This window comes from Coturnix japonica, chromosome 2 (genome assembly GCF_054131305.1).
Source record: "Coturnix japonica strain WE chromosome 2, WE-NBRP24, whole genome shotgun sequence".
Taxonomy (NCBI): domain Eukaryota; kingdom Metazoa; phylum Chordata; class Aves; order Galliformes; family Phasianidae; genus Coturnix; species Coturnix japonica.
The window spans coordinates 47,952,734-47,979,118 of NC_140664.1; the positions used below are offsets into that span (position 1 = coordinate 47,952,734).

Here is a 26,385-nt window from a genome sequence, read left to right on the forward strand (position 1 = left end):
TTCGTGTTTGGTCCCAGGAAGAGCTCTCTGCTCTTATATAGTATATAAGCAGGGTTACTGAGAAACATAGCCCAACACTTCACCAGAAGAGTTGAAGGCAACATCCTTTGCCGCTTGTTCCTAGGTTCTCAATTTAAACACTCCCCGAGGCAAACGACAAGAAGCAGGGCTGAGCAGGGCCTGCCTGTTGAACCCTGGTATTCAGTGCTATTGTGAGAGATGTGTTTAGGGCCTGAGGATTCATTAATCCTTGGCATTACTAAGGAGGCTGTGGGCCATGGCATGCCCAGCCGGCCTGGACTAGTACAGAAGTAGTGTTTTGGGAAAGGAGCTACTGTCTCAAAAATGGTCTGATAGTCACCTGGACCAGCGCTGAAGAGAGACCTACACTCACTGAGAGTAGTAAGGGGAGCAAATTATTTCACACTAAGCACTGGAGCAGAGAGGAAGCCCCAGTCCCCAACATCTTTGAAGAGAATCATAGAATCAGAAGGTTGGAAAGGACCTACAAGATCATCTAGTCCGACCGTCCTCCCATTGCCATTGCTGCAAGCTACTAAACCATGTCCTGTAGCTCCTCATCCAGACAAGAGTCCAGAGAGGAAAGCTAGCTCTAGGGAGCAGGGAGAAAGTCCTCTTGGATTTCCCCTGTTGTTTCCATGAAAAACTAAAAATAATTTCTCAGCATGGAACACATAAGAAAGGCAGTTTCTTTCTGGGTTGGTTCTTTTGTAATTTAAAAAGAGAAATATTTATTACGACTTTTTTAAATAGTGAAATTTCATTTCTCCCTGCTATGTGCATTCAACAGACTGGAAGAAAATGTAAAGCAGCACAATCAAGAAACAAAGGTAGAATGGAGTCCCTTAACACAGTTATTTTAGCTTTTCTCTGTTAGGGGGAGTGTAGCTCATGGTGGGGGTTGTCCTGTAGTTCCTTGATGAAAGGCATTTTCTTGGGCAGTAGTTTAGCAGTTGTCTGTTGGCAGAGCGTTACGGCTCAGCTCTTTCTGTCCTTCCATGCTCTACCTTCCTCATTTATTCCATAATTTATCTGAACAGCTCTTAGCAAACCCTAAGAGATCGTCCACTTCAAAGCTAAGTTCTATTTCTTAACTCTCATACTTCTTGAGAGCTGTCAGGAGGTAGTTTTACATCTGGACTGAAGATTGCTTGTTTCACCTCACCAAGTATTCTTATTTAAGCATTTTTCCTTTAGGCAATTTCACATGGTCTGGTCTCTACTGGATCTTTAGTAATGTACACACACTAGTAGGTTTTGTTTTAAGTTGTTATTTGTAGTTCTGCTATAATTTGGAGATAGCCAGAGGCTGTAGCTCCTGAAAGAAGTACATTTTCATCTTCTTTAACATGAAGGAACTTGCTCTGTTAACTGCATTTGTCTTAATGTTGAGAGTTTAAGCACTAACCTGAAAGCTGTCCATAGGATATTTAGTTTAGAACAAGGGTGTAATTCCCAAGTGGTATTTAGGCGGTAGCATTGTCTAAAACCAGTCAGCAGCTGGATTTAATAGACTGCTATTGCAGCCTTGGTTATGGCTTTCCCAACTGATAAAATGGTTTGAAAGTCCTTGTTTTTTATTCCCTTCTTACTTCCGCTAAGAACTGCTTAGTTGTGAACTCTAGAAGCCTGATCTATCAGTTTGCTGAAATAAGCTTACCACTATAGAGAGATTCTTTTTTCTATGTGCTGAAATTTGTTCCTGGCCTTACATTAGGAGCAAGGGAAGCCAGCAAGGCATCTTCTGCATTTCAGCTTCCTCCAAAGTCCTGTTTTTGGCAACACTGGGCTGTAAGACGTCCATGTCCTGCTAGTACTGCCTCCCCAGCAGATTGCTTCTCACAGCCTGGCTGGAATTATTAGACATGGAGCAGAGAACAATCCTCCCACCATGTTAATTCATTTTAAAAGTGCTTTTGCATAATCTCGTAACACATATGTTACTGTTGTTCCACGTATGTTGTTTCTTATGGGAAGAATCTTAGGAGAAGCCTGAGATTTGGAGTTCAGCTCCGCATCTTGGTCGTCCAACTGACAGGAGTAAGCTGAGAGATTTGAAGCGTACAAACACATATTTTACTCATACAAGGAAATGCATCGGATTTAACTTTAAATAGCTAGCGGACTTTCTCCAGATGTTTGGATGGCGTGTATGTGTTGATGGAAGAATACCGTATTGGTAAACATCTGCCTTGCTATGATTTCAGAGTCATATTCTCAGTATTTTTCTGTTATTGGTGAAAACTTTAGCTCTTAGGGGAATCATTTCTTGTAGCTGTTTTCCATGGAAACTGTGCTAGTCTTCATGCTTCCAAAAGAAAGACGCAAACATGCACAAACTATAAAACAAATGTATGTAAGCTAGCTACTGCTTTTTATTAACTATTTACTACTGCGTGATTGTTTTCAGCTGCTTATCACTCTGCCTATCTTTAACTTTTGGTCTGAAGTTCTCCATGCTGGCTGTCTGCGTTCCAGTGTGTTTTGTTTTAGTCAACACGGCTCCACAGTTTTCAATAACAGGATTAATAAAAAACATGTTTGGTGTTTGTGAAAAGAAACGCTCTGGTGAACTTTTCTTGAGGAGCTCACGCTCCTCCCTTATTTAGAATTTGACAGAAGTTAGGGTTTAGCTGTGCTGCTCTCAGTACATGCTGGTAAAACATTTCTTGCCTCGTCTAGCTTAGCCACATTGAGCCGATGTGATGAGGAAGCCCCTAAGGAGGTGCATGGTTCTCCTCTCAGAGCAGGGGCTGATGCTGTTAAGCAGCATTGAAGCCATATGTACAGGAGGAAAAGCGCTATCAGACATGCATATTTCATTTTTGAAGGCATTTTTATGCTTGAATATCAGGAACAAATTCTGTAAAAGGCTGTGCTGGGGAGTACTCGGAAGAAGAAGTGAATATGAGCGGGTCTGAGCTCCTAGGCTGCTGGACTCGAGGAAGCGTGGGACTTGGGCTGTCTGGAATTCTGCTGCAGAACCTGTCAGTTTGATTAGCTTAATGCATGTTCCCAAACAAACAGAGAGCAACACGATCTTTTTTAGGAGCTTGATTTGAAAATCTTAGTGATGTTCTCTGTACTGTGCCTTCAAGAGGATAATCAGAGAATGAATCATTTAATCACGCTTTTGTCAGCGCGAGGCTTATGCGACTCCATTATTTGAGGGTATCGGAGCCTATGGATGCCGCTTGACGTAGGAAGGCAGCGTTTCAGGTTTTGTTTATGTTTTTTGTATGTGTGTGTATTGTTCTTTTCTATTGAAAAGTTAAAGAAGAGGTTCTTAATTTGATGAAATCAACTAACTGTATTACCTTGAGTATGCAAGAATCTGAGAAGGGATGAAGAAGAAAATTCAGCTGCACATCTCTGGAATGATCTTAGTGAGATTTTCTAGTTAAATTTTTTTGTAGGTTTTTTTGCACATAAAAATGAGTTAATAATCTGGAAACGTAATGGAGTGTATTAATTCTACGTAACTGTATTTAAGCAAGCATTTATTTGCTTAGATGATTGGTTTTTTAGAGTGGAGTAAGTTCTATTCAAATAACTTCTGTGAATAATGTAGGTTTGAATAATGTTCTTCACCATTAGAAAAAATAAAATGTTATTTGCCTCTGGAGGTGCAGCAAACCTGCATGTACATCCAGTTCTTCTTATGGGGAAAAAAAGCAACATGGTTAATGAGCTGAGAATGCAGCACAGGGTATATACTTTAATTAAAAACAACAAAAAAGAAATAGAGGAAAAGTGCTGCCAGCCAATGCTTGTTAAGAAACAAAGTGGAGCATGACTTCAAAAATGTTTCATGTTCCTGATTTGATTTAAGTACTTTGTTTACAGAGTTTAAAAGCTCACTCATGAGAAGAAACCTTCCCATTTGCTGTGCTGAAACGGTGTTGTTCTCTTAATTTCTTGTAGCGCTCATCAAACGTTAGAACCCCCTGGTTTTAGTGAGGAAAATGGGAGCATGGCTGGTGATGGTGGTTTCAGAGAAGACCTGGATAGGAAGGAGCTAGAGATGAGGTTGGGTGGGAAGCTGAGATGAGCTTCAGTGAAGGAGGGCAAAGAAATGTATTCCCCAGTGTCCCAGAGGCACGGGGCCTTCTTTTCCCCAGGCTGAACAAACCTGGGTCACCCAACCTTTCCTCACAGAAGAGTTGCTCCAGGCTCTTTATTGGCTTTTTGGCCCTCTGCTGGACTCCTAAGAGATCCGTGTCTTTTTTGAGCTGGGGAGCTCAGAACCAGACACAGCAATTAGCTCTTAAAGCGTGATGGAAAAGGAAATAGGAGCAGCCTTATGAAAGAGACCCCAAGAACCATTGTTGCCTTTGTCAGTGAGTGAAAAAATTATGTCTTGTAAAGACGTTTTTGGGGAAAATAAACCTGACTCCAGTGAGCTGACGCAGGTGATACAGTAATAATGATAAACTTTATAAAGCAAAGTGTTTTTTTATTAATGTGCTGCAAGGCACTCAGGAGATTCTCAGTTCCCAATTTAAGCTATAAAAGATAATAGAAGGGCTTATGAAGTTCCTGCACAGTGAATGATTTCATGGCAATAGCTTTCTTTGTTTTAATGATGTGAACAGAGGGCATTTGCCTGACATCTTCAGCATCCCCGAGGGGAAGGAGCCAGGTCCAGAAGTTACATTTTGCAGTTCTGCTGACATAATTTGAGTGCTTTCGTTGCTGCTATATCATGGTGTGCTGTGTAGATTGTGAGTTTTGAAGTTAAAAACATCAGTAAGGAAACAAAATTGGAAGTTCACTGTCACTGTTACTCAGCTGGTTGCAGTAATAAATTCATTTGGAGGATAGCAGAGGGCTGTGGTTTTATTGGGACATCCATAATCTTAATATCACTGTGTGTGGACGGAAAGACCTTTGTAGGTAGTGGTGTTCATCTGAGGAGCAACTGATGGGAAGGGGTGACTTCCATCTCAGACCTGCTTGTGCTTTATTTTGCTCTTGCAGTGATGAAAGGCTTTGTCATGCTGTTCATGGGTTCGGAACAATAAGATTTCTCAGACTATGAAAATAGTTCTGGTGTTCCTTTCTTTTTTTGATTTAGTATATTTGTCTGTTTTTGGAGGGAAAGATAAAATAAAGCGAGGAAACTCAATCCCTTTCTCCCTTGCAGGGTGGAGGCTTCATCCAGCTGTGAGCACTGCTGGCTTGCCTATGAAATGCTCATACATTGCCCAACTGCCTTCGTGTGTTTCAATTAAAACTTGGCATTGTCAGTTCAGATTTGTTTTAAGTGCAGTTCGGTGGTTTATATTATGCAGCTGAGTAATGGAAGGCAAAGCATATGTGCACGAAAAAGGCATCTAGTTGGAAGCTGGAGTTGAACTGCATTCAGTTTTTGTCAGTACCGCTTTTAAGTTAGTGCTATTTTAATAGTTTCCCAAAGTGATAGTGTTACTGAAAGAAAAATACCCTCTGAGCTGGCATTTTTGATGTTTGCTTATGCCCACGAGGTAAATTTAGTTTGGTTATTTGTTAAAAATCCACATAGTTCTGTCTGCAGATGCATATTGGATGTTTTTTTTCCTTGCCTGTGCTGTGTGTGTTTTTAATAAATAATAAAAAGGCCTAGGGCTTTTTTTGGGCTTCTGTATGTAAAACGGGTTTGGAGCTTCAGTTTTCCCACAAAGTCTGAATTGTAAAATGGTTCTGTTTTGATGCAAAACACAATTTAGCAGGAGCAAAACCTTCAACATTTTGTTGGTTATAAAGTTTTAAAATTGTGAAGACGTACGTGCTGGAAAACGACCTATCACAGATTTAAGAACGTGTAATGAATTGACATACTGCGGTTGGTCGGTTTGTTTGGTTTTGTTTTTGCTAGGGAACAGATTTCATACGCTACTTCAGTGAGGTTTTTTCTTCTTCTTTTTTTTTTTTTTTTTGCATTTTGTTTAAAAATGAAGGAAAACACTAACAAAGCCCAAAGCACCAGAGGTGAGCCAGAAGGGGTGAGAGAAGTCAGAGGAGTGCCTAGGTGAATCAGGACTCGGTGCCCTCATTTGTGCCTACAGGCTGGTGGCTTAACTCCTTCAGAAAATAAAATGTTTAAAAAATTGGGCTCTGAAGAGAATGAACGATTCTTCCATTTTGTTACAGGGAGATCATTGTGTGCAGTTCAGCTGGGTATTGTCCCTTGTGCTTTTGGTGACCGTAGCGTGACGTTTCTATTGGTCCCATTGTGGGAGAAGGGAGATTGTCCCATTGTAAGAGAGAGCCAGATGGTGATATCTGTGATGTGCGCTGTATACAATCACGGACTCTTTAAAGTTGGAAAGGATGACTAAAATGATCATGTCCCACTATCAATCCACCACTACCATGCCCACTTGCCTGTATCCCTCAGTGCCGCATCTACACGTTTCCCAAACACCTCCAGGGACAGTCATGTTCCTCCTGTGATGGATATGTAACCTCGGGCTGGAGATGGGAAAACTTGGTCAGTACTGCCTGTGTAAGTGTTCACCTTTGTTAGTGGGTTGTGGGGCCACCATCCTGCCTCAGAAAGGTTTTCTTGCACACGGAGGTTTCCTTGCAACAGCGTGGGGAGAAATTACTGCATACCTGTACAGAAGGTGATCATCGTATGCTGGATCAGCGTACAACCCAACACCAAGGATTTTGCATTTAAAAATAATGCAAAGTACAGATATTCAATGTGATAATAATTAACTTCTAACTGTACCAAAGCACTTGGTACATTCTGAAGTGCTTTAAAATCCAGGTCTCAGCTTGTTTCTTAGAAATTTAGTGGCTAACCCAGTTTCTGCTCTTGATGCATGACTGACTGGGTAGCATATGATGAACTGTGTTATATAAGATGCTCACATTGTTGATCCAAAATTCTAGATATTTAACTCTTCTGGGATCCTAGTGTTTCTTGTTTTATTTTTGTCCTCTTTTCTCTTTTTAGTATTGAAAGTGTTGATACGAAGCCCTTTTCTGCCAATGCTGTTAGCAGAATGAACATATATATACCCATCTGCCTGCTCCTTGGGCACAGGACTGCATTGCACTGTCAAAAGCTTTAACTACATGGTATAGATTAATACAGGTGGGATTATTTCTGTTTTCCCCTCTGTCTTCTCTAAATAGGTTTGTGTCTTGCTGTGGGATACAGTGAAATAAGAATAATCAGCATCACTGGTTCCAGCTGCCTCCTTATCAGACAGATGCCTTCTATTTGGATGAGCTTTTTCTCCTGTATGTTTTGAGAGGAGGACAATCTCTCCCCTTCATTGCATTTTTTTCCATCCCAAACATCTGTTTGTTTATTGTGCTTTATTACTAAGTCCACCCTGTTTTCTCAGCTATGGGGCTGCAATGCAGGAGGCAGGTGTCTTTATCAGAAAGTGTTTCAATGATACTGGAAGCTGAATTATTGAAGGCAGACAGTCAGAATTTCATTACATTTTCCACTTGTTTAGAAAGAAGAAAAAAATATAAGTATTTGTTATGATGAAACTGGTGGTGAGTTAGGAACTGGGAAACACAAAACTGTAACTCCATAGGAAAGGTAGATCATTACTTTCTTCTGATATGAGACTGCAGAGTTTCTGTTTGTAACTTGAGTTTAGTAACACTTTGTAATTATCTATAAATTACATTGACCTTTCCTGAAGGAGGTTCTGTTTTAATGGGCAGAGGGGTGGGGTGGGAGAAGGCTGGCTCGTTGGCTTGGAAGACCACTCATGTAATCTTAGGGGTATTTGGAAATAATCCTTAACTTCTGGTTCTTGAGTGGACGTGGAACAGAAAAAAAGACCAGAGAGGTCAGAGCTCCCAAAAAGGTGGACAGTGCAGAAATAAAACAGCTTTCAGTTAATTAGTTTATGGAGGTGCTGTCAGTGTTGAATTGCTAAAACACTTCTGTGAAGTTCGGATGCAATTGAAGCACTCTAACAGTGTATCAGCATAGCAGGAATGATTGTAAAGTATGACAACAGTATGTTAAAATACATTTGTTTCTAAAAAGTTTAGATAAAAACAATAGGATGTTTCCTAAATTGTAGCCAGAGTGAGGGAGTCAAGATGCTGTTTGCTTCCTTACATTAATACTAGACTAGAACTTTCTTGGCTAGGGGAGAATCTCAGATTTAGCTGATAATAACATTAGTTCCCATTTCTTTGTGTTGTTTGCTTATGTAAAAGCTTTCCTTCAAGGACAAGAAAAAAAATAACCTCTTTGCTTTTGTATGTTAAGTAATGAGGGATTTGAGAGACCGAACTCTGGAAAATGAGATTTAAGTGATCACCAGTGGATACTGCTTCCAACTGTGTTCTCTGCTTGCAGCTTGTGGTATTTTGATGAGTTGTTTTCCAACAGATTTTTTTTTAAGAAAGACTGATCTTAAAGGAGACTTCCTTCAAGTCAGTATTGCTGGGAGATAAAAAATCACTGACCTACTATTTGATAAAAGGAGTTTATTTGGGGCCAGTTTTCCCACACTAATAGGATTGTAATGGGTTTGCAGAATGATAGATTCACTCAAGTGCAAAATCAAATCAATCACAATATTGCTTTAGTTTTTTCTCTCTGATCTATTTTACTGGGAGCGTTCCTGGTACCTAAGCACTTCATAGCTCTTTAACCCACAGGTAGAAGCAGCTTCTACTTCAATGATGGGATCAGAAGCCTAGAAAGATAGTAACACATCCAAAAAAAAAAAAACAAAAACAGAGGCAAATCTCCCAAGCCCAATAAGAGATGCTAAATCATTATTTTCTTCCTTTTCTCATTTCCATGCTGAAAGTTGCAGTTGTTGGAACTAAGAACTACTGAGGGAACTACTTAGGCCTGGTTGACTGTGGAGTTTATGAGCAGATATATTTAAATGCTCGAGGTTGTTGCACTAAGTTGAGAGCCCAGTTGTGGTATAATGGTAACTTTGCAATCTCATCTTGCTGTTTTTACTACATACTGGGCAAAATTGAGACGTGGGCTTCAGAGGGGATGTCAGGTGTTTGAATCTCTGATGCTTCATGCAGCTTGTTGTAGCTTCGTGTGAAAATCAAGACTGGTAGAATGGGGAACAGCAGGCTCCAGGATTTTTCAGTCACCTAAAATACGAGCTGATGTCCCCTGTCCTGGTTGGGGAGCACGCTGCAGCCATTGTGCCCAGTGGCTGTCCCCTCTATTCTTTAACTGTGGTGAGCTTGTCTGAAGGGCACTCTGCTTCCATTTCTTGTTGCAGTTGGGCCACTAAGACTGTCAGTAAACCAGATGAATTCTTGCGGCCTGGTTTCATCTGTAGGATGCTAGCACTGGCTTTGTGTAGTGATGTGTGTGACGTGGCGGTGGGCCTTGCTCCTGCGTTCCTTCTGCTCCTGAGCAGCTGCTGCTCACAACAGATGGATTTGGATAGCGCTGACTGAAACAGCCCTCCTGAAAGTTACAGAACTCTTAGCGGTGCTTCTTCAGTCAGTGAGGTGGCAGTCTATGTGAATTAAATTGAAAAGCTCATGTTTCGTTTTCAGATTCCCATGGGTGGCTCTTCCCATAGTCCTCAGTCATGTTTGAAGGGAGGGCTGTGCCGTTCAATGTCAGTATGCTGCCTGACATTTTCATGTGGGAGATGCTGTCTTCAGTATTTCCTTTCCAGAACAATCACAGTACAGATGTTTCTGCCTTGAAAAACTTAAGTGCATCTTGGCCTAGATTACCCCAGTCTGTTTTTTGTGAGCAAAATTGGTACATGTATGTGAATCTTTGCACGTGTATGTGTGTATTAGGATTCTTGGCTGCTGTGTTCAGTGGGAGGGGTTGGCTGTGCTCCCGTTCCCTGCCTGGAGAGTGTGGTGTCCTCACCAGAGGTGCTGCAGATGGAGAGGAAGGTGCCCCAGCTGGCACTGGTTATCTGGTATGGGTTGGCACTGGTTGTGTGCCATAGGCTGGGAATGCTGCCCTCTCACTGTTAGGTGAGGTTTGTCACCGGAGATGACAAATGTGGCCCTTCTATTATACTTAAAATTCTCCGTAGAGACACTGGGAAGCTTGGGCTGGCTAAAAGCTGGGAAGTGGCTGTTGCATGGTCAGAAAGCAGGGCTGATAAACATCACATGTTCCTTGTGGCTGTGTGGGGCTGCAGGGCCAGGCGCACCCCTGCTGCTTTTGTTGAGGTGAAAAGAAGCCAGAAATGAGCTTTTGTGGAAGCAGCAAAGAGCTACTGGGTGAGGGGAGGAGGTGAGGACCATATCTCAACTGTTTCTATCACCTTGTGCTCAGCTCTGTGTTGGTAATGTTTCTAACAGAGCATCAGCAATGGCAGTGTACATTCTTCTCAAGTGCTCCCTCTGTTCACGTATCCCATGTGGCAGAGCAGCTTTCAAACAGTGACATCCTTACCTTGAGAGCTCAGGCCTGGTAGTTGTGACTCACAGCATCACAACTTCTGATGATGCCCAGGGATGCTAAATGCTCTTTGGGGTATAGTTGAGTATCGGGGTGCTCCAAAGCCTTGAGCGTTGCATTGTCCCCCAGGTTTCTGCTGACTGCTGGTTTCTGATACAAGTCACAGGGACACAAGTCAAAAACTTGTGCTCTTTTCTCCAATCTGCTCAGTGTAACGTAGCTTTCACCAGCCTTCTGCCAATGTAAAACTGATGCTGTGATATTGTGGAAGAAGATTAATTGAGACTGGATTCTGCTCCTCCTACCTTGTCATTATTTTGGCAGATAAAATTCAGAGCTTCGTTTTTTTTCTCTTATTGGTTAGGTTCACAGAGCAGCGTGATTAATGATTTCTCTTGACATCTTCTGGTAATTATGGTTTTATTAAGGTCCAAAAATAAACAATGCAATCTTCTCATTTGCCCTGCATAACACAGCTCGTACAATTTCTCTCAATAATTATCTCATCCAAGCCCAATAGCTTGTCATGGAGATCTGAGTGAACTTTTCCACTGGGGTTTTACTGCATTCTGTCAGTGGAACTATAGGGAAATGTATGGCTCTTTACTTTCTTCATAGAGACAGAATATAGAGGACTCACATTAATTATTTCAGTTAACAAGATTAATGGAAGGAAATGTGGCGTGCTCCTTTGTGTTATCAGTTATTTATAGGATTTGTCCAAGTGAAATACTCCTTGCTATCTGATTACCAGAGGCTATTCACTTTGGCAGGAAGCTACTAAACAGGCCCATTTTAAATCGGTGTTTCATTCCAAAGAGAAATAAACAAACAGAAGCAGGAGGGTGGAGGAGGAAAAATGCCTTTACTGACACATTTATTCTTTTTCTTTAAAACTGGACCTCACTGTGGTGTTTTTTTGCAGTATCTGTTGCCATTGGCATTGGGGGATATGTCTTGCTCTCTAGATCATTTCCTAACAAGGCTAGAAAAAAAAAGATGCTTCATTTTGCAATCTGCCCACTTCTTGAGTCCCGTTTCCTTCTCCAACTGATTCAGTGGGACCACAGCTTGCTTAGATAGTCCTCACGTTTGCTGCAAGTCAGGGGTTCTGTAACAAGAAGGAAGGAAGAAAGAAAGCTTGGACGCTATTCCTGAGCAAGCTGAAGCATATCTGAAAGTATCTACTAGAATAAAAATATGTGTGATGTAACAACATACAGACTAATTGTGTCATTCACTGAAATTCACCAAAAAAAGTGAAAAACAGCAGCTGCTTGAAATGTCACATCTAAGCTGTGCAAACAGTGAATGTAGAAAGTGAAAACAAACGATGTGTATGTGTGCATAAGGAAGGTGTGATTAGGTAAACGTATTTCGAACATCTGGTTTTTGGTTTGATTTGTGGATGTTCTCCTGTGAATGTCACCTTGAGTTTTCTAAGTGGTCTTTGAGTTGCAAAGCCATGATTCCCTTGGCAGTGGTGAAGTGTTATCTTAAAGAAAACAGATGACAGGTAGAAGTAAATGAAGATCACACGGTGAAACACAGATCTTACTATCTTAGAGGAATTAGCTATAACTGGTAGATGTTAATAGTGAGTTTAGAAGTCTCTGTAAGAAGAAAACCCAAAGCCTGGAAAAGCTCGAGCAGTGGGTTCTCCCTTGCTGAAGGTAAATCAATCCGTATCTCTCAATTTGGTCAGTAACTTTTTCAGTAGGTTAGATATGTAGGTTTGTTCCACAGACAGGCCTCTTAGGAGTGGTCAAGGATTGTCCTTTGGAATGTCTTGTGCCACAGATGGATGCAGAGTAGCAGGCAGTGCTCCTTGTGGCTGTGCCCCTCAGACAGCATGCCTACTGAGTTCTTGCTTTATGTGTGAGAGTCAACAGCACGTGGCCAAAGAAACAGGCTGTGTGTAGCGAGAAGAAATGGGGACAAAAAAAGCCCCAAACAAACTGTGCTGCAGCATTTACATTTGGGTCAATGTTTTTGAGTTGTTTAAGATGTTTTAAGAGATACCAATCTTGGAAAAATTAGTGTTTTGCTTCTTTCTGTGCAGGCTCCTCCAGGCTCGGTCCTGACTAACGGTTGCACAACACTTCATAACATGTAGATATTATTGCAGGATTTAATTACGCTCCCCGGCTGCCACTTCTCTCTCAGATTATTTTTTAAAGTGGCCCTTTAATATATAATTGTCAGCTATTTAGGAAAGAGCAATAACAGGCTGGCTGGCTAAATATACCATGAGAACCTATGACTCGCATGATGTGTTAAATAGTCCAAATATTTTGTTTGCAATTTGCGTGAGGTTTAAGTGATGGTGTCTTTCCCAAGCCCAAATCTGAGAAAAGTGGAGAGGAGGAAAAAAAAAAGAAAAGGGTTTGAGTTTTCTTTAGGTGTTCAGTCATGAATACTTAGCTGGAAATCTTTATAGCACAGCCCTGTATTTATGAAATATGATGTTTTCCTTTGGTTTGCTTCAGAGACTCTCCTAATGCTGCAATGGATGAATGAAAGCAGGAGTAGGAGCAGAGTTCCTGCTGCAAAGGAGGTAACAGATGGAGCAAAGAGAGAGTATCTGGGTCTTTCTATTTTAGATTTTCTCTTTACCAGTACAGTGGGACATGTTCCCACCGTGGCCTTCTCAGGTTGTGAAAACCTTAATGGGCACACTGAAGATCACACGCTGTTGTAGTTCTGTCAGCACTGTGTAGTTTGCTGCCCATGTCCTGCCAGCTGCCTCCCAGCTCAGTGCCAAAGGAGTGGAGCACTCCTGCAACAGAAGATGCTCTCTTAGGGTACTTGTGAGGTATCAGACCCTTGTTGCATTTGAGGCCTTGAGGGAGGTCTTAAGCCCGATGCCTGAGTGCAGTATCTTTTAAAGTTTGAGCTCCGCATGAACTCTGCATGTGTTTCAGCATCCGGTATAGTTAAAATCCCATTCTTTCTCTGGGAACGAGCAGCGGTTGCTGAATGTGCCAGCACTGTAGAGTTTCTGCAGCACCACTGCCTTCTTAACAAGCTTAGCAGGGATGCTGAAGATGTGGAAAATAATTTTTCTTCCACTAAAAAAGTTTAATTTTCAGAAAAGTAATTGTGTTTTATCCTCTAAACAACTGCAAGTGCGTTATATCTAATATGAAGACGTAGCTATTTAGTAACATGAGAGTTTTTTCCCTGGTTGCTAAGGTATTGGTGTGAATCTCCTGAGGATCGTTAGGATGAGGAAAAACATCAAAATGCTGAAAATGGAAAGCATCAAAATTGTGGATTTATAAACCAAAACCGTGAGCTAGAAGGCTGAAAATGAATGCAAATACGGACCCATTCTTGTAAATATAGAAGAAATTCAGACCTCTAGAGAAAAAGCTTGAGAGATGAGTGCGGCATCTAACTGTAGTCATTACGGAATAATTAGCATGCTGTGAGGAGCCAAGAGGAATCTGTGCTATGGTGTATGTATATTTTACTTGTTCAGTGGTACGTTCTTCAGATTGAAATGACCTCATGTGAAATGGCTGTTAGTTGCACAGCATGCTTTGAAGGGCTGAGGTTAATGAATAGTATCTTGTCAAATGTAAATCTGAAGTTCTTATTCAGCTTTCTCTGATAGGAACTATTACACGTAAAGACTTTGTTTTCAGTTTTTCTTTCACTTTTGTGTTCTCTTCTGTTAAATTGAGCTGTTTGGGTAAGAAGTGGGGAAAATATCTTGAATCTGATCTGTAACCTTATATGAGTTGAATGTCCTGCATTATGTTTTGAGCAAGAATTTGTGTTTTTGAGAACTACTGACTTCCCAGAATTGAGAAAGCAGTAGCAACATCATTAGGGTCAGAAATTCATTGTAGCATCTAATTTTCAATCAGTGTATTCCAGAGTGTCAGTGCTCATCAGGTGTCACACTCACTCAATGGCAGTAACACACCTGAGAGCAGACTCTTTTTTGTCTGTCACAAAAAGTGCTAGTAAAGGCATTGAGGGCCAGCCAGCTTTGCATGCAGTGGTATGTGCAGAGCAGGAGGTGCAGTGAGCGGTGTGGGAATCCTCTTTGCAGTTTGAGGCCATGCAGCCTTATGCTTCAGGCTGTTGGCCTGTCAGCGGGGTTGCATCCTGACCTGTGTGTGGGTTGCACACATCTGTTGAGCTCACACTCGCAACATTTGCTGGAGCACGCAGTGCTGGAACTGACGTGCTCCTGGCACCGGCTGCTTTGGGCTGCCCTGGTAGGTGGACCTCAGCTTGATCCAGGACTGCAAGTGCTGACTAGACTCATTAGTTAAAATCCCTTAGTAGATTATAAGATCATCACTGACGTAGTTTTGACCTGCCTGTGCTACTGAATGAGTGGATCCACGTACTACGGAGGAGGAGGATGGCTGGGGAGCGAGTGGATTCTTCTCCCAAGTCCTCTTTTCTTTCTGTGAGCAAAACCATTCCTTTTTTTTTTTTTTCCTTAAAAACCTTCTCCCTCCATATGTACTTGTCAGCTGCTGTCCTTCACCCCATTCATGTATCCTAGTTTTCAGAAAACCAGGTATGGAGCAGCTCTGGTTTTCAGGGAGTTGCAGACAGCCATGCTCTTGAGGAGATGTAGTATTAGGAATAACTTACATTACCAAACATGGGAAGATGTCTGAGTTGTGTCATCTGTGTTACAGTTGAGATTTGAAACAGATAATCAGTGGTGCAGATGTAGAAAGGTTTTTAACCTCAGCAGACAGAATGGAGTGTAGAGCGTTGGCATCCAGTGCTTCGTTTTCCTGCTCCAAAAGAGATGGGAAGCAGCTATATGAAATGCTAATAATCTCACTGTGGTTTTTGAATAGACTAGACTTGGAGAGCCTTGAGTATTTTTCCTTTTCCCTTTCAACTGCAATTTTGTTATTGTATTGCTGCCCCCATCTCTGCTAAATATGGCTTTTGAAATGTAAATCATATCATGTTCTCAGAGATGCATATGACACCCTCAGCACTGTTCCTCATTGCACTTCAAAGAGCTGTGTGGTCACACTTTACATCTCAGCAAAATCGCAATATTTGCCTTCTGAAGATCTCCTTTAATGTGTACAATCAATCCCTGATAATGTGTTTTGGGTTTTTGTTCCCTGGAGTCTGTTAATTTTAATGTTGCTACAGGTCATCAGGAAACATAATCTCTTCTTTCTTTAATTTCTCAGTGAGCGTGCCTGGGGGGAGACAACACGAGAGAGGAGAGACAATTGATCACCACTGTTGGCTGGGACCTGAAAAAATGGTGCTGGAGGAACAGAGGATTAGAACGGAGTTGTAAAAGGGAAATCGAGTCTTGGCAGATGATTTTCTTCATTTCCACGTCCACCATGGCCCAGATCCTCTGGCTGGCTGGTTGATGGGACTGTCCAACGCTTGCTGCTTGGGTTCAGTGCAGATATCCCCAGTGCCTGCAGACTGAAAGACCTGAGATCAGGTGGCAATTGGATGGTGCCAAATCCAGGAATGGAAAGAGAGATGGACTCTGATGAGTGAAGATGGAAGTGACTTGACAGCTCCAAGCTCAGCAGTTGTCTCCAGTAAGGACAGGTTAAGGTTGGAATCACAAGCTTCGCTGGGATAGCAGTATGCAGGAAGCTGGTTTTCAGGCCACAAATGCTTTCACAGGTAAGGATTTCACATGTAATTAAGCTAGTACTTTTGAGGCAATTTACTAGAGTTTTGAAAATAAGTTGAACAGCATCTTGTAGTACTTCCAGCTTAAGTGACTTTTAAAAACATTTTACTTGAGAAATAGTTCAGTGCTGGTATTAACAGTGAATGATATCTTTATTTTCTGCCCCCTGAAATGGATTGTTATAAGCCTTAGGGAAGTCAAATCTTTGCTTTCCTCATTAAAGTACTCATTAACAGCTTAACAATGAGTAGCCTCCTGGGTCAGTTGGGCCTATCTCTATTGTATAAAATATAGTCTTATTAAGTTGCTCTTACCTTTAACAGGGAATTTTGGTGAGGGTACAGGATGGACATTGTGTCAGGAGGCTTCTCAGAAACATGGCAGCATTATTTATCACTACAGCCAGAGCATGCCTCTGAGCAGAACTTGCCAGGTCTGTTAGTGGTAGGACAAGGGGAAGTGGTTTTAAACTAAAGAGGGGAGATCTAGGTTAGATGTAAGGGGGAAATTCCTTACTCAGAGGGCATTGAGGTGCTGGCAGAGCTGCCCAGAGAAGCTGTGGTGCCCCATTCCTGGAGGCGCTCAAGGCCAGGTTGGATAGGGCCCTGGGCAGCTGAGCTGCTGGGGGGCAGCCCTGCCCATGGCATGGGGTTTGGGACTAGGTGGGTTTTGAGGTACTTTCCAACCACAACCATTCTGTGATACTGTGCTAAGTTGTGCTGAAACTCCCTCCCTCCCCTCATGACTCAGCTGAGCGGCAAAATAGAAGTATTTAAACGATAATTGTTTCATCTGTCTCCAGTACACTTCTGTGTAGATGAGTTGGAAATAATGTAGTAAGAAAGGATATGAAGGTGGCGGGTCTCCCTGAGAGAAGCTCCCCCTAGTGTAAACTGCCCTAGAATGCACTGTGCGTCCTGTGCCTGGACTGATTTCAAGTGGGGGGAGAAAGCAGCATCTTCTGATAACTCCCTCCCTGCTTTATTTTCCTTTTCACATTGTCCGGCCAGCTGAGACCCTGTGAGAAAGGGACAGAAAATCGCCTGAATAGTTCTCTTGCTTTAGTGGGCCTAGATAAGGGATTAGTACCAGCGTGAAAATAAGTGATGTGTGAGACATTTATTTCTCCAATTAAAAATTTCTGCTTTCAAACAGTTGCTGGATTATGGCTTGTGTGCATAGGAATATCGTTTTCTGTCTCTGAATGCACCATGCATTCAGAAGAATTCTAGAAGAAATGGGCAGGATACTTGTTAAAGCAAATAGGTGGAGTTACCATTGCTTTTATATTAGAAGAAGGCAGAAACTTCCATTTCTCCTAGCTTGGATTGAATTTGCTTTTTGGTGGTCCTTCATGTTCCTTATTAGGTTTCTATAGCACATATTGCAGTATACAGTGGATGGGTGTATATTAGACGAATTCATAGGAGCCATGTCATGCTAATGTAAACTCTGAGGTAACAGTGTAGTGGTAGGTGCATGTAGTTCCTCCCCTTATCCTTGCTGTGCTGCTCCTGTTGTTGGTACGCTGAGTTAGCTGCAGAAGCAAACAGTAGCGGCTAGTGGCAGAGGGGGCATGACCACATGTGGAAGTGAGCTAATTTGTCCAGAAAAAGCTGTTGTCTGAAAGCAGCACACTGTCAACACTGAATCTAGCCATGCCAAGTGATTGTAGCTATTGGAACAACTAGGGTAATCATTTTCAATTTACAGCTGAATGTAGTGCTGCTGGAAGAAGCTTTGGAGGACAATATCTCTGTGTTGTAGCCACCTTTAGAGTGTTTCAAAACACTCATTTCTACCTTTCCTAATATGCTGTGACTTAGGAAGGCTTACTGGTAAGGTTAGAAGTTACTTTAATCTCATCTGTAATGCTCAGTTTACTGGTACAGATGCCAGAGTTGCTGTTTATGACTGATGGCTCTTGTTCCAAGAGGTGTACTGTATTTACCATGTATTACCAAACAACAGTATATGGTAAAACCCTTTTAACTTTACTGCCTTAGTGCTGATTTCAGTGGGTTGTGCAAGTATAATATGTTTGGGATTGCAGATGTGGAAAAAGCAATGAAAGTGCTTCTAGGCTTGATTAGGAAAGAGATGGCTGAGCCTATGATGATAAAAGGCAATTGGAGTGATAGCAATCATGTTCTTCAGAAGATGAGAGAATTTCAGAGTGAAGGCAATGTTATACAAGGAAGTAAGCTCATAGAACTGACAGGAAGGATTTCTTGGGAAACAAACCTGAGAAATTCAGGAAGGCTTACAGTTTCTAAAGGACGTAGTTTTTTCTTTTCTAGTCATAATGAAGAGTTTTAAAAGCACAAATAAAAGGTGTCTCTGTTAAAAAAAGAAAAGAGAGAAGATTGCATGATCTGAAAAATGAGAAGGACTTGAACAGAAAGTGGAAACTATATGTGTTACCAAGATGAATATGAAAGAGTAGTTGGAATTTGCAAGGTCCAAATTTGATAGGCCAAGGCACAACATAAAGCACAGCTAGTAAAGTATGTGGTACAAGGAAATGTACTATATCCTCATTAGTAATAAGAGGAAGACTGACTTTCTGTACTGCTAATTGAGAAGGAAAGCCAGAACTTGTGATCTGATGTGTGCAGGTTGGACCAAGTAGCTAATGACTTTTTTTTGCATCTTTCTTTGCCAAAAAGGGAGATTGCAATCAGGTGGCAAGAAAAAGAATTCTTCTTCTAGATTGGTACGAATTCCAAACAGAACAGGAACAAAACTGATTATAAACTAATTAGATGAGATAGGTATTTTAAAACAAGCTACGGCTTATTACATGATCTCTCCAGCATAGTATGAAGTAGCTTGAGTAGTATCTGAGGAATTAGCAGTTACACTGGAGAGCATTTAGAGGACAGTCGAGGTTCAAAAAATCACAGTCAAGTTGTGAAAGGCCCAACAGTGCTTCTACTTGTAAACTTCCCTGGTTCCTTTTGGAGTAGATGGCTAATCTAAGTCATTGGAGAAAAAAAAAAGTCAGAATAAAAAAATCAGCTTTTTTGTGTGTTTTGTTTTTACTACTAACCTGTAGATGGTAATGAGATAAATAAGTGTAAATTATTCTCTTCCAGGATGTACGTTGTCAGTTGAACCTAACTCCTCTGTGAGTAGAGAAAGCGTGTCTTGATTTTGAAAGGCCTATCACTCTTTCATTTACAGGGTGGCAGTGTGGGCTACAAGGTAGGCACCCACTTGGCTGGAAAGCTGTTCTCAGGTTAATTAACAGTGATTCATAGCCAAGCTGGAAGGATATGTCAAACGTGATTCTGCCCAGGATTGCTTGAAAATATTCAATATTCTAATTAATGACTTTGATGATAGAATCTGCATGCAGAATTTCCAGATGACACCAGTGAGGGGAGAGGATGTAAACCCTCTGAGCGCAAGATTAGAATTCAAAATTAATGCGGTCTATTGGAGAACTGATCTAAAATAAATATGATGCAGTTCATTAAGGACAAGTTCTAAATCGTGGTTGGGCTGGAATAATCGGCTGTGTAAATCAAAGTGTAGTATAACTGGTGAGACAGCAGGTCTGCAGAAAACAGATGGGCAGCTGCAGGAGACCAGAAAATGGCTATGAATCAACAATACTATGTCATAAACATTATGTTAGAATATATGGACGGGAGTCTGTGTGGAAGACATGCAAAATAATTTTTCCACTCTGCTTAGCATTTGTGTGGCTGGTGTACCACTTCTGCTCTGAGCAGCAGCACTCTTTGGGCCTGTTGAAAGCATCCAGGGAGAAGGACGAAGGCCAGAGATCTAGACAGCTTGGCTCTTGAGAATTGGAAAAAAAAAAGCTCTGTTTCAGAGCAGAGCAGCAATTCTCAGACTTCAGAAGCTGTTTTTCCTTAGGTTCCTACAAAACAGTGATATTTTGTGCTGGAACATGTCTGACACCCTGATGTGGATGGCCATGATGTGGGGCCTGCTGTGGTGATAGTTAGGAGTCCTGCCTTGCTGGCATGCTTCCTAGCTACCATGAAGGGAGCAAGTCCTACCTTGGTCTCCCTTGGTGCTATGCCAGTGCTAGGGTATTGGTGATGGGGAACAGGGGCAGCCGAGGTCTGTGATTTAAAGTCAGCTCCTTTCACTACTGTGTGTTTTGAGTGCTGGTATAGAAGAACCGAGATTCTGAAATCAGCTCTCCATCACCAGTGAGTGTGTGGCATGGGGAGATCCAGGATGATCAAAGGATAAGGGGAATACTGTGGGGTGAATTAAGAATCAATGGATGAAGCATCCTGACCTCACAGGGTCAGCTTAGGTCCATCAGGATTTTATTAGCACCGTCTCAGCATAAGCTCTGACAGACCTGAGCTGACTCTTGGGCATTCCTGCCCTGTGACCTTCTGCACTGCTAGAGGGATTATTAGCTCAGGCACTATGGAAACTGGAATAAATAGCAGGAGGTTGCTTTATGCAGTGGGCCCTTGCCCTTCTGTCTAGTGCTGTCTATTTCTGTCACCTTGTGATCCTGCTCTGTCATTGCTCCGCATCTTCTCTCTCACACCTTTTCCCGTGGAAGTGATTCTACCCTCAAATCTTTCTATAATCCCTTGCAGCCTTATCTCAGGGTCATTGTCACCAAAGCCTGACCTTGGGCAATATCCAAACAGGCAGAGTTACTCCTAGGAAGAGCCCCCTTGGCCTGGCTGATACTTCACCAGAACCCACTTTGGTTGAGAAAACTGAGTTTGACTTTTGGAGTTCCTTTTGGCCAGAGGAATGCAGCCTGAGGGGATGCCCTCACCTCTCCTCTGTGTACCTCTGGCATTGAGGACTTCTTTTGTGTTTCCTATCCTGGGTTTTGTGCTTTCCCAGCCTCTCACTGCCTCTTCTCCCATTGTCCAGTTCCCCTCTGTATGGAGACTCCTCTATCACTCCCCTTTTGGTTTTTGCTTCAGGATTCTATCCCCCTTGTGGCAGTCTTCCTATTTTTTGCTACGGCCCTTCACCTTGTCTTGTTTCTGGACTTCTCCCACTTCCAGACCAACTCACTACAGCTGACCTCCAGGTTTACCTAAAAGCCCCTTCCACTCTTTTGTAGACTCAGTCCTTTTTCTCCTCCTCTCTCCTCCTCAGGGTTCTCTCTCTCATACCTCAGCTGCAGTAAGTTCTGCTGGTTTATGTGGGACCTTACGTTGCACAAGGTGATGTCAGAGCCTGATGCTTCATTTGTCTCCTTTCTCTCATTGCCTGTTTTGCTTAACTGGTGATAAATCAGGTGAATTGGGAAGCTCTTTGGGAGGATTGCATGGGAGACTGGAGAAATTGCTCCAGCAGGTTGCATATGCTTCAGTTGACCATTTTTTTGTTCAGAGATTGAAAGAGTGAGGGAAGATGTGATAACCATTCAGAAATATATGGAAATTTCATGTAAAGAGGAAGGTAATAAAATCTATTTTCCAGTTTTGTTGAGGATAACCAAGCTTGCTATAGTGGGGAGAGGTAGGTTAGACATTAGGAGAATCCTTGTAATGGTAAGAGTAGTTAAAAACAGCAGTTGATTGCCTAGGGAGATTGCAAAGTCTCTGTCACTGAAGGTTTTTAAGAACAAGTTAGCCTAATATCTGTCAGGAATGGTTTATGTATAGCTGATCTTGCCCTGAGGCAAGGGGATGGACTTCATGAGAGCACTTCCAGCCTTACTTTCCTGTGATTCTATTATTGCAGCTTCCCTGTATAATGAATGTACGTACATTTTATACGTTAGTAACCCACCTGCACTACCCTGTCTTCTCTGTGCTAAAGTAGATTGTCTTGGAATAATTGATAACAGATGGATTAAGTGTCTTATGTATTTAAAGTCTACACTCTTTGTGCTGGAGTATTTCCCCATAGCATTTTTTCTAGCTTGCCCCAGCTTTCATTGTAATTTCATTCTTTAAGCATCTTATTGGGAGGGCATCAGTTCTGTTTCTGTATTTGTGCAATGAGTATAGAAACATTTTCAAGCTGCATCCATTTTTCTGCTTGCAAGTGTTGTAAGAAAAGTTTTGTTGTTTATTTTTACCACTCTTAGGTGGTAAATGTACAGAGAAGGTAATCGTTAAGGATAATCAAAAATAGGCTGAAACCAAAGCAACCTTCACTGGAGGCTGTTTTCTTCCTAATGAATAAACCTGTGGATGTTTTGCTTGTCATAAAATGTATAACTGGTAGATCTGATGCTGAAGGTAGCCCTCTGCCTCCAAATTCTAATTGAGGCTCAGCGTAAAACAGAAAAGCAGGTTTGAAATGCCTTCTAATAAGTATATAATGTAATTAATATTAAAAGCAGTTGAAGGCTCATTTATGCATTAACACAGGTCTGCCACATTTCTGCTGTCATTATTTGCATGATTTTCAATTACAGATAAACATTTAACGAATACAACTTGAATACGTAGCTGAGCATTCTTGTTCCCTTCTGTTGCGGTTTTGTTTCCTGCTGCCTCTTGAAGCTGGTCTGACCTTCCCATGTTCTCTGCAGTTTTTTTTGACAAATGCGTTCTTACTTTGAGTTCTCAAGGTTGCAGTGTCGCACGTGGACAGCTCTTAGTGTCTTTTAGATCTTGGGAGGAACAGATTGCTTTTTGCAGTGCCCCTTACTCAGCACACCCATAGTAACAGATCGTCTTCCATTGTAGTCTCTTAGATATTTTCTTAAGTGCATGCAGTTTTTGGAGCACGGGTGGTATTCTCAGCAAAAGTATATGGAAGGAGATATACAGTCTGTCTTGAAGAGTTTGATATCCAAATACGTTACGCTTGGAAGGATTCTGTGGAACTGTTTTAAGTGTAATAATGAATAGCTCAGAAGTCTCCTTGTCAGGGTTAAATGCTTTAATGAAATTACTGGCGGCTGAGAAACTGAAAACGAGTTCAAGAATGGTGGTGCCACGTGAGAGCAGGAGCTTTCAATCACAACTTAGTTTTCTTGTGGTCCCTATAGCAGGTGATTAGAACAGCAGTGCCTTTTGCTTTAGGTCACTTCTTTGAATCCTTTTATTTCCAGTCTGAATGCAGCCTTGGCTGTGTGTGCGTGGTCCATTTCTTCTTGTAATGGTTGGTCCATAGTGCAAATGAAGAGCCTGTGTGTGGTGCAGACCAGGCAGAAAGCAGGCTGGAATTTAGAGAAACATGGCAAGTGGGCAAGTGCTACTATTTGATGAAGCATACTGTTGGAAATGGCAGAGTCTTCCTGAAGTCATGAGAGAGAATATTTTCCAGCATATTCCAGAGAATATCCTCCAGCATATTTTCTTGGAGGATGCTGAATCCTCATCTTTGATATCCTTTTTTAGAAGATGATATTCAAAGCCAGAGCATGTTGAAAATGTCCATCTGCCATTTCTCATTTCTAATAGTACGTGTCATGGTGCCTTCACGTAGTATACAACTTAATCAGCCAAATGGCCCATTCCAGACTGAATATGACAATAAACTGAACTGTGAATACAATGCGTTTCAGTATTGAGTCATAATAAAGCGGCAGACTTTTTCGATGGAGAAAATGAATGCATAGTCCCTCAAGTTTAAAATGGGAAATAAAGAGGGATGAAAATTGATTGTTAAACTGTCAGTTTGTTTCCTGTTCATTCATTCTATTTAATTTGGTAGCATTGATTCTTTTTGTTTTAATTTAGATTTTTGAAAGAGGGAATTTGAGGTGTGAGCTCTGCTTCTGGCTATATGGGGCTGTTAAATCACAGAAACGTTAAGGTTGGAAAAGACCACTGAGGGCACCAAGTCCATCCTCAATGTGCCCACTAACCCAGGCTTCTCAGTGCCATATATAATGCCTTGTCAAGGCTGCTGGTTGTGACACAGCAAACAGGCCCTTTGCTGCTTCTCAGGGTGCCCAGAAGAATGAAGTCAAAACATATACTATTTAAATAAAATAGCTCGGAGTCCAATGGACCTAATCCGTTGGTGTTTTGTAGTCATTGTTCTGCTCAAATCTGCAGTAGGTGTTCCCTTTCCACAGCTGGCACTCTGCTACAGAGGCAGGATGAGTACATTCCCCATCTCCATTGCTAAAAATTAAGGTTTTCTTGTTTTTATCCAGAAGAAGACAAGGCAGAACCCCCAGAGATTTCAGTGTGGGGTGCGGTCCTGCAGGGGGAGCTCAGTGCCGTGTGCTGGAGGAGGAGGAGGAGGTCAGAGGAGAGAGGACGGGCTGGTGTCCAACCCCAGCGGGACTGCAGGGGAAACAGCATGGAAATGCCTTTCATTGCATTAAACCAGAGCTGATGTCAAACTGTTGAAGGACTTTGTCCTTTTGGAGGCTGAGGAGGTGCAGTGGCTGAGCGAAAATAGGAACAATATTAGTCCAAACTCCCTATTCACGTAAACGTGATGCGGGATGTTTCCAGCCCTTCAGTGCCAGACGGTGCTGTTTTGAGTGAATAACATGAGGCTAAGTTCTGATCTAATGTTTTTTGTGCTGTTCAACAAGCAGTTTGTCTTGCTAGAATATCAATTTTCTGCTGCAGTAAAATAAATAGTATGAATTAATGTTACGATTCTCTGTTGTAAGCTGCAGCAGCACTTCTATGAAACAGTCCTTGCAGAACAAGGAGGTATGAGAAAGCCTAAATGTAGGGAAAATAGCTATTGAGGCAAATGCAACACCATATGTAAAGTGTCAAATGTCACATTTACTTCTCTAATATTTCATCCCTTTAACTTTTCAGGAGAAGAGGCGAAGATGCACAGGGACTCATTTCTTTGCCAGATCTTTTCATTTGTTGGTTGCTTTGTTTTTTGTTCAGAGCAAAGCTTCTTGTTGGGAGGACAGAGCCCTTCCTGCGCGCCTCTCTATGGATACTCTAGTTCCTGCAGCTCCTGTCTTGGGGCTGGGCTTGCCTTACAGAGCACTCCTTAGTGGAACAGCCAGATCCACTAATGCACACACCCCAAACTCTGCTTCTCCTGCATTTTTTCCTCAGGTATTGCCTTGCCTCAAAGCCTTTCCAGAGGGCTGCACACACCTTTTAATTTCAATTCAGCACTCACCAACAGTGAAAAAGGAAAATGTTAAGTTTCTAGTAGGATCACTACTTGCTGATAGGGTGTAGCCTTCAAGGCATGCCAGCCTCTTACAAACACCTGAAGTTTCTCTTTTCCTTGAAGAGAATATGATGCAGTGTTCTGATAAAGCTGTAAAAGCACCGCTCCTTGCTCATATTGACCTTTTCCAAAGCACTGGTCATGCAAGACATGAAACCTTCTGGTTTCTGAACAGAGAGAGGGCATTGGGCAGATGGGATTTAACATTATTTGGAGCCCAGCAATTGGGGTTTTGGTCTTCAAACCAAATTCCACTAGATGACATTTACAGATCCTTTACAACTCCAACAATTCAATGATTCTTATCATCCTCCAGTCCTTTTCACTTGGCATCCTGCTTTCATTTGTCTGTAAAACTTAGGCAGTAGTTTGGGCAATTGAATCTCTAAGCTTTCTTTGAAAATCACCAAGGCATGTTTTCCAGGTCCAAGCTGATGTATCTATGTGTGCAGGTGGCATAAGCTGGCACTCTCCTTGTTCTTCATAACTACAGATCCATTTCCACAGTCTTTCTTATGATGGGGGTAACAGTCTCAGGCACCGGCTGGACCAGTGAGCAGAGCCAGCTGAAAACTATTCTCACCCTTTCTGCCTCTCTAAAAGGGGGAAGAAAACAGCAGGCAAGCTGGCTGCACAGTTGTTGGTGATGGCAGAAGAAGGCAGGACTGTCCACGCTAGCAGCAGATTGCCATTAGATTGTTTTAACTGGACTGCAAAACTGTGTCATTAATCTCCAGTCTATGCAGTTGCAACTGCCTTCCTATCCTGAGGGCTTAGAAATGTAAAACATTTTAAATTAGCAATTTAGAGTGGATTCTTCAGTTTGCTAGGGGACATTTTCTGCTGCACAGATTTAAGAACAGGTGATGTAAAAGTGATCCTTCCACAGAGGTGGTGCTTGATAACAGAAAGGTGGTGAAGTTGCCCTGACTACTTGTGGTGGTTCAGCCCTGATAGGGCAGAGAGTCAGAAGAAAGGAAGGACCTAAACTCGTAATGGGATATAAAAACTGTTTACTAGGAAAAGTGAAATAAAGGTAATGATAATTTTAAAAATATATACATATATTAACAAAACAAGTAATGCACAAGCAATTGCTCACCACCTGCTTCTATTGATGCCCAGCCAATCTCTAAGCAGCAGCTACCTCCCAGTGCAAGAAGCTGAAAAACTGAAACATCCTGGGCTTCACATAGCCCTGCTCAGCAGCAATCAAAACATTGATGTGTTATCA

The 26,385-nt window shown here is 41.9% G+C and overlaps 1 protein-coding gene across 6 annotated transcripts in view; it reads left to right on the forward strand.

The window, feature by feature from the left end:
• The window catches only part of LOC107309950 (low-density lipoprotein receptor class A domain-containing protein 4), a 298,561-nt gene that overhangs the window by 72,619 nt on the left and 199,557 nt on the right, over positions 1-26,385 (forward strand). For all 6 annotated transcript variants that reach the window (XM_085539776.1, XM_032442618.2, XM_032442619.2 and 3 more), the window contains exon 3: positions 15,592-16,051. In XM_085539776.1, the coding sequence (XP_085395902.1) occupies positions 16,012-16,051 (40 nt within the window). In that variant the 5' untranslated portion in view covers positions 15,592-16,011. The remainder of the gene's footprint in view (positions 1-15,591; positions 16,052-26,385) is intronic.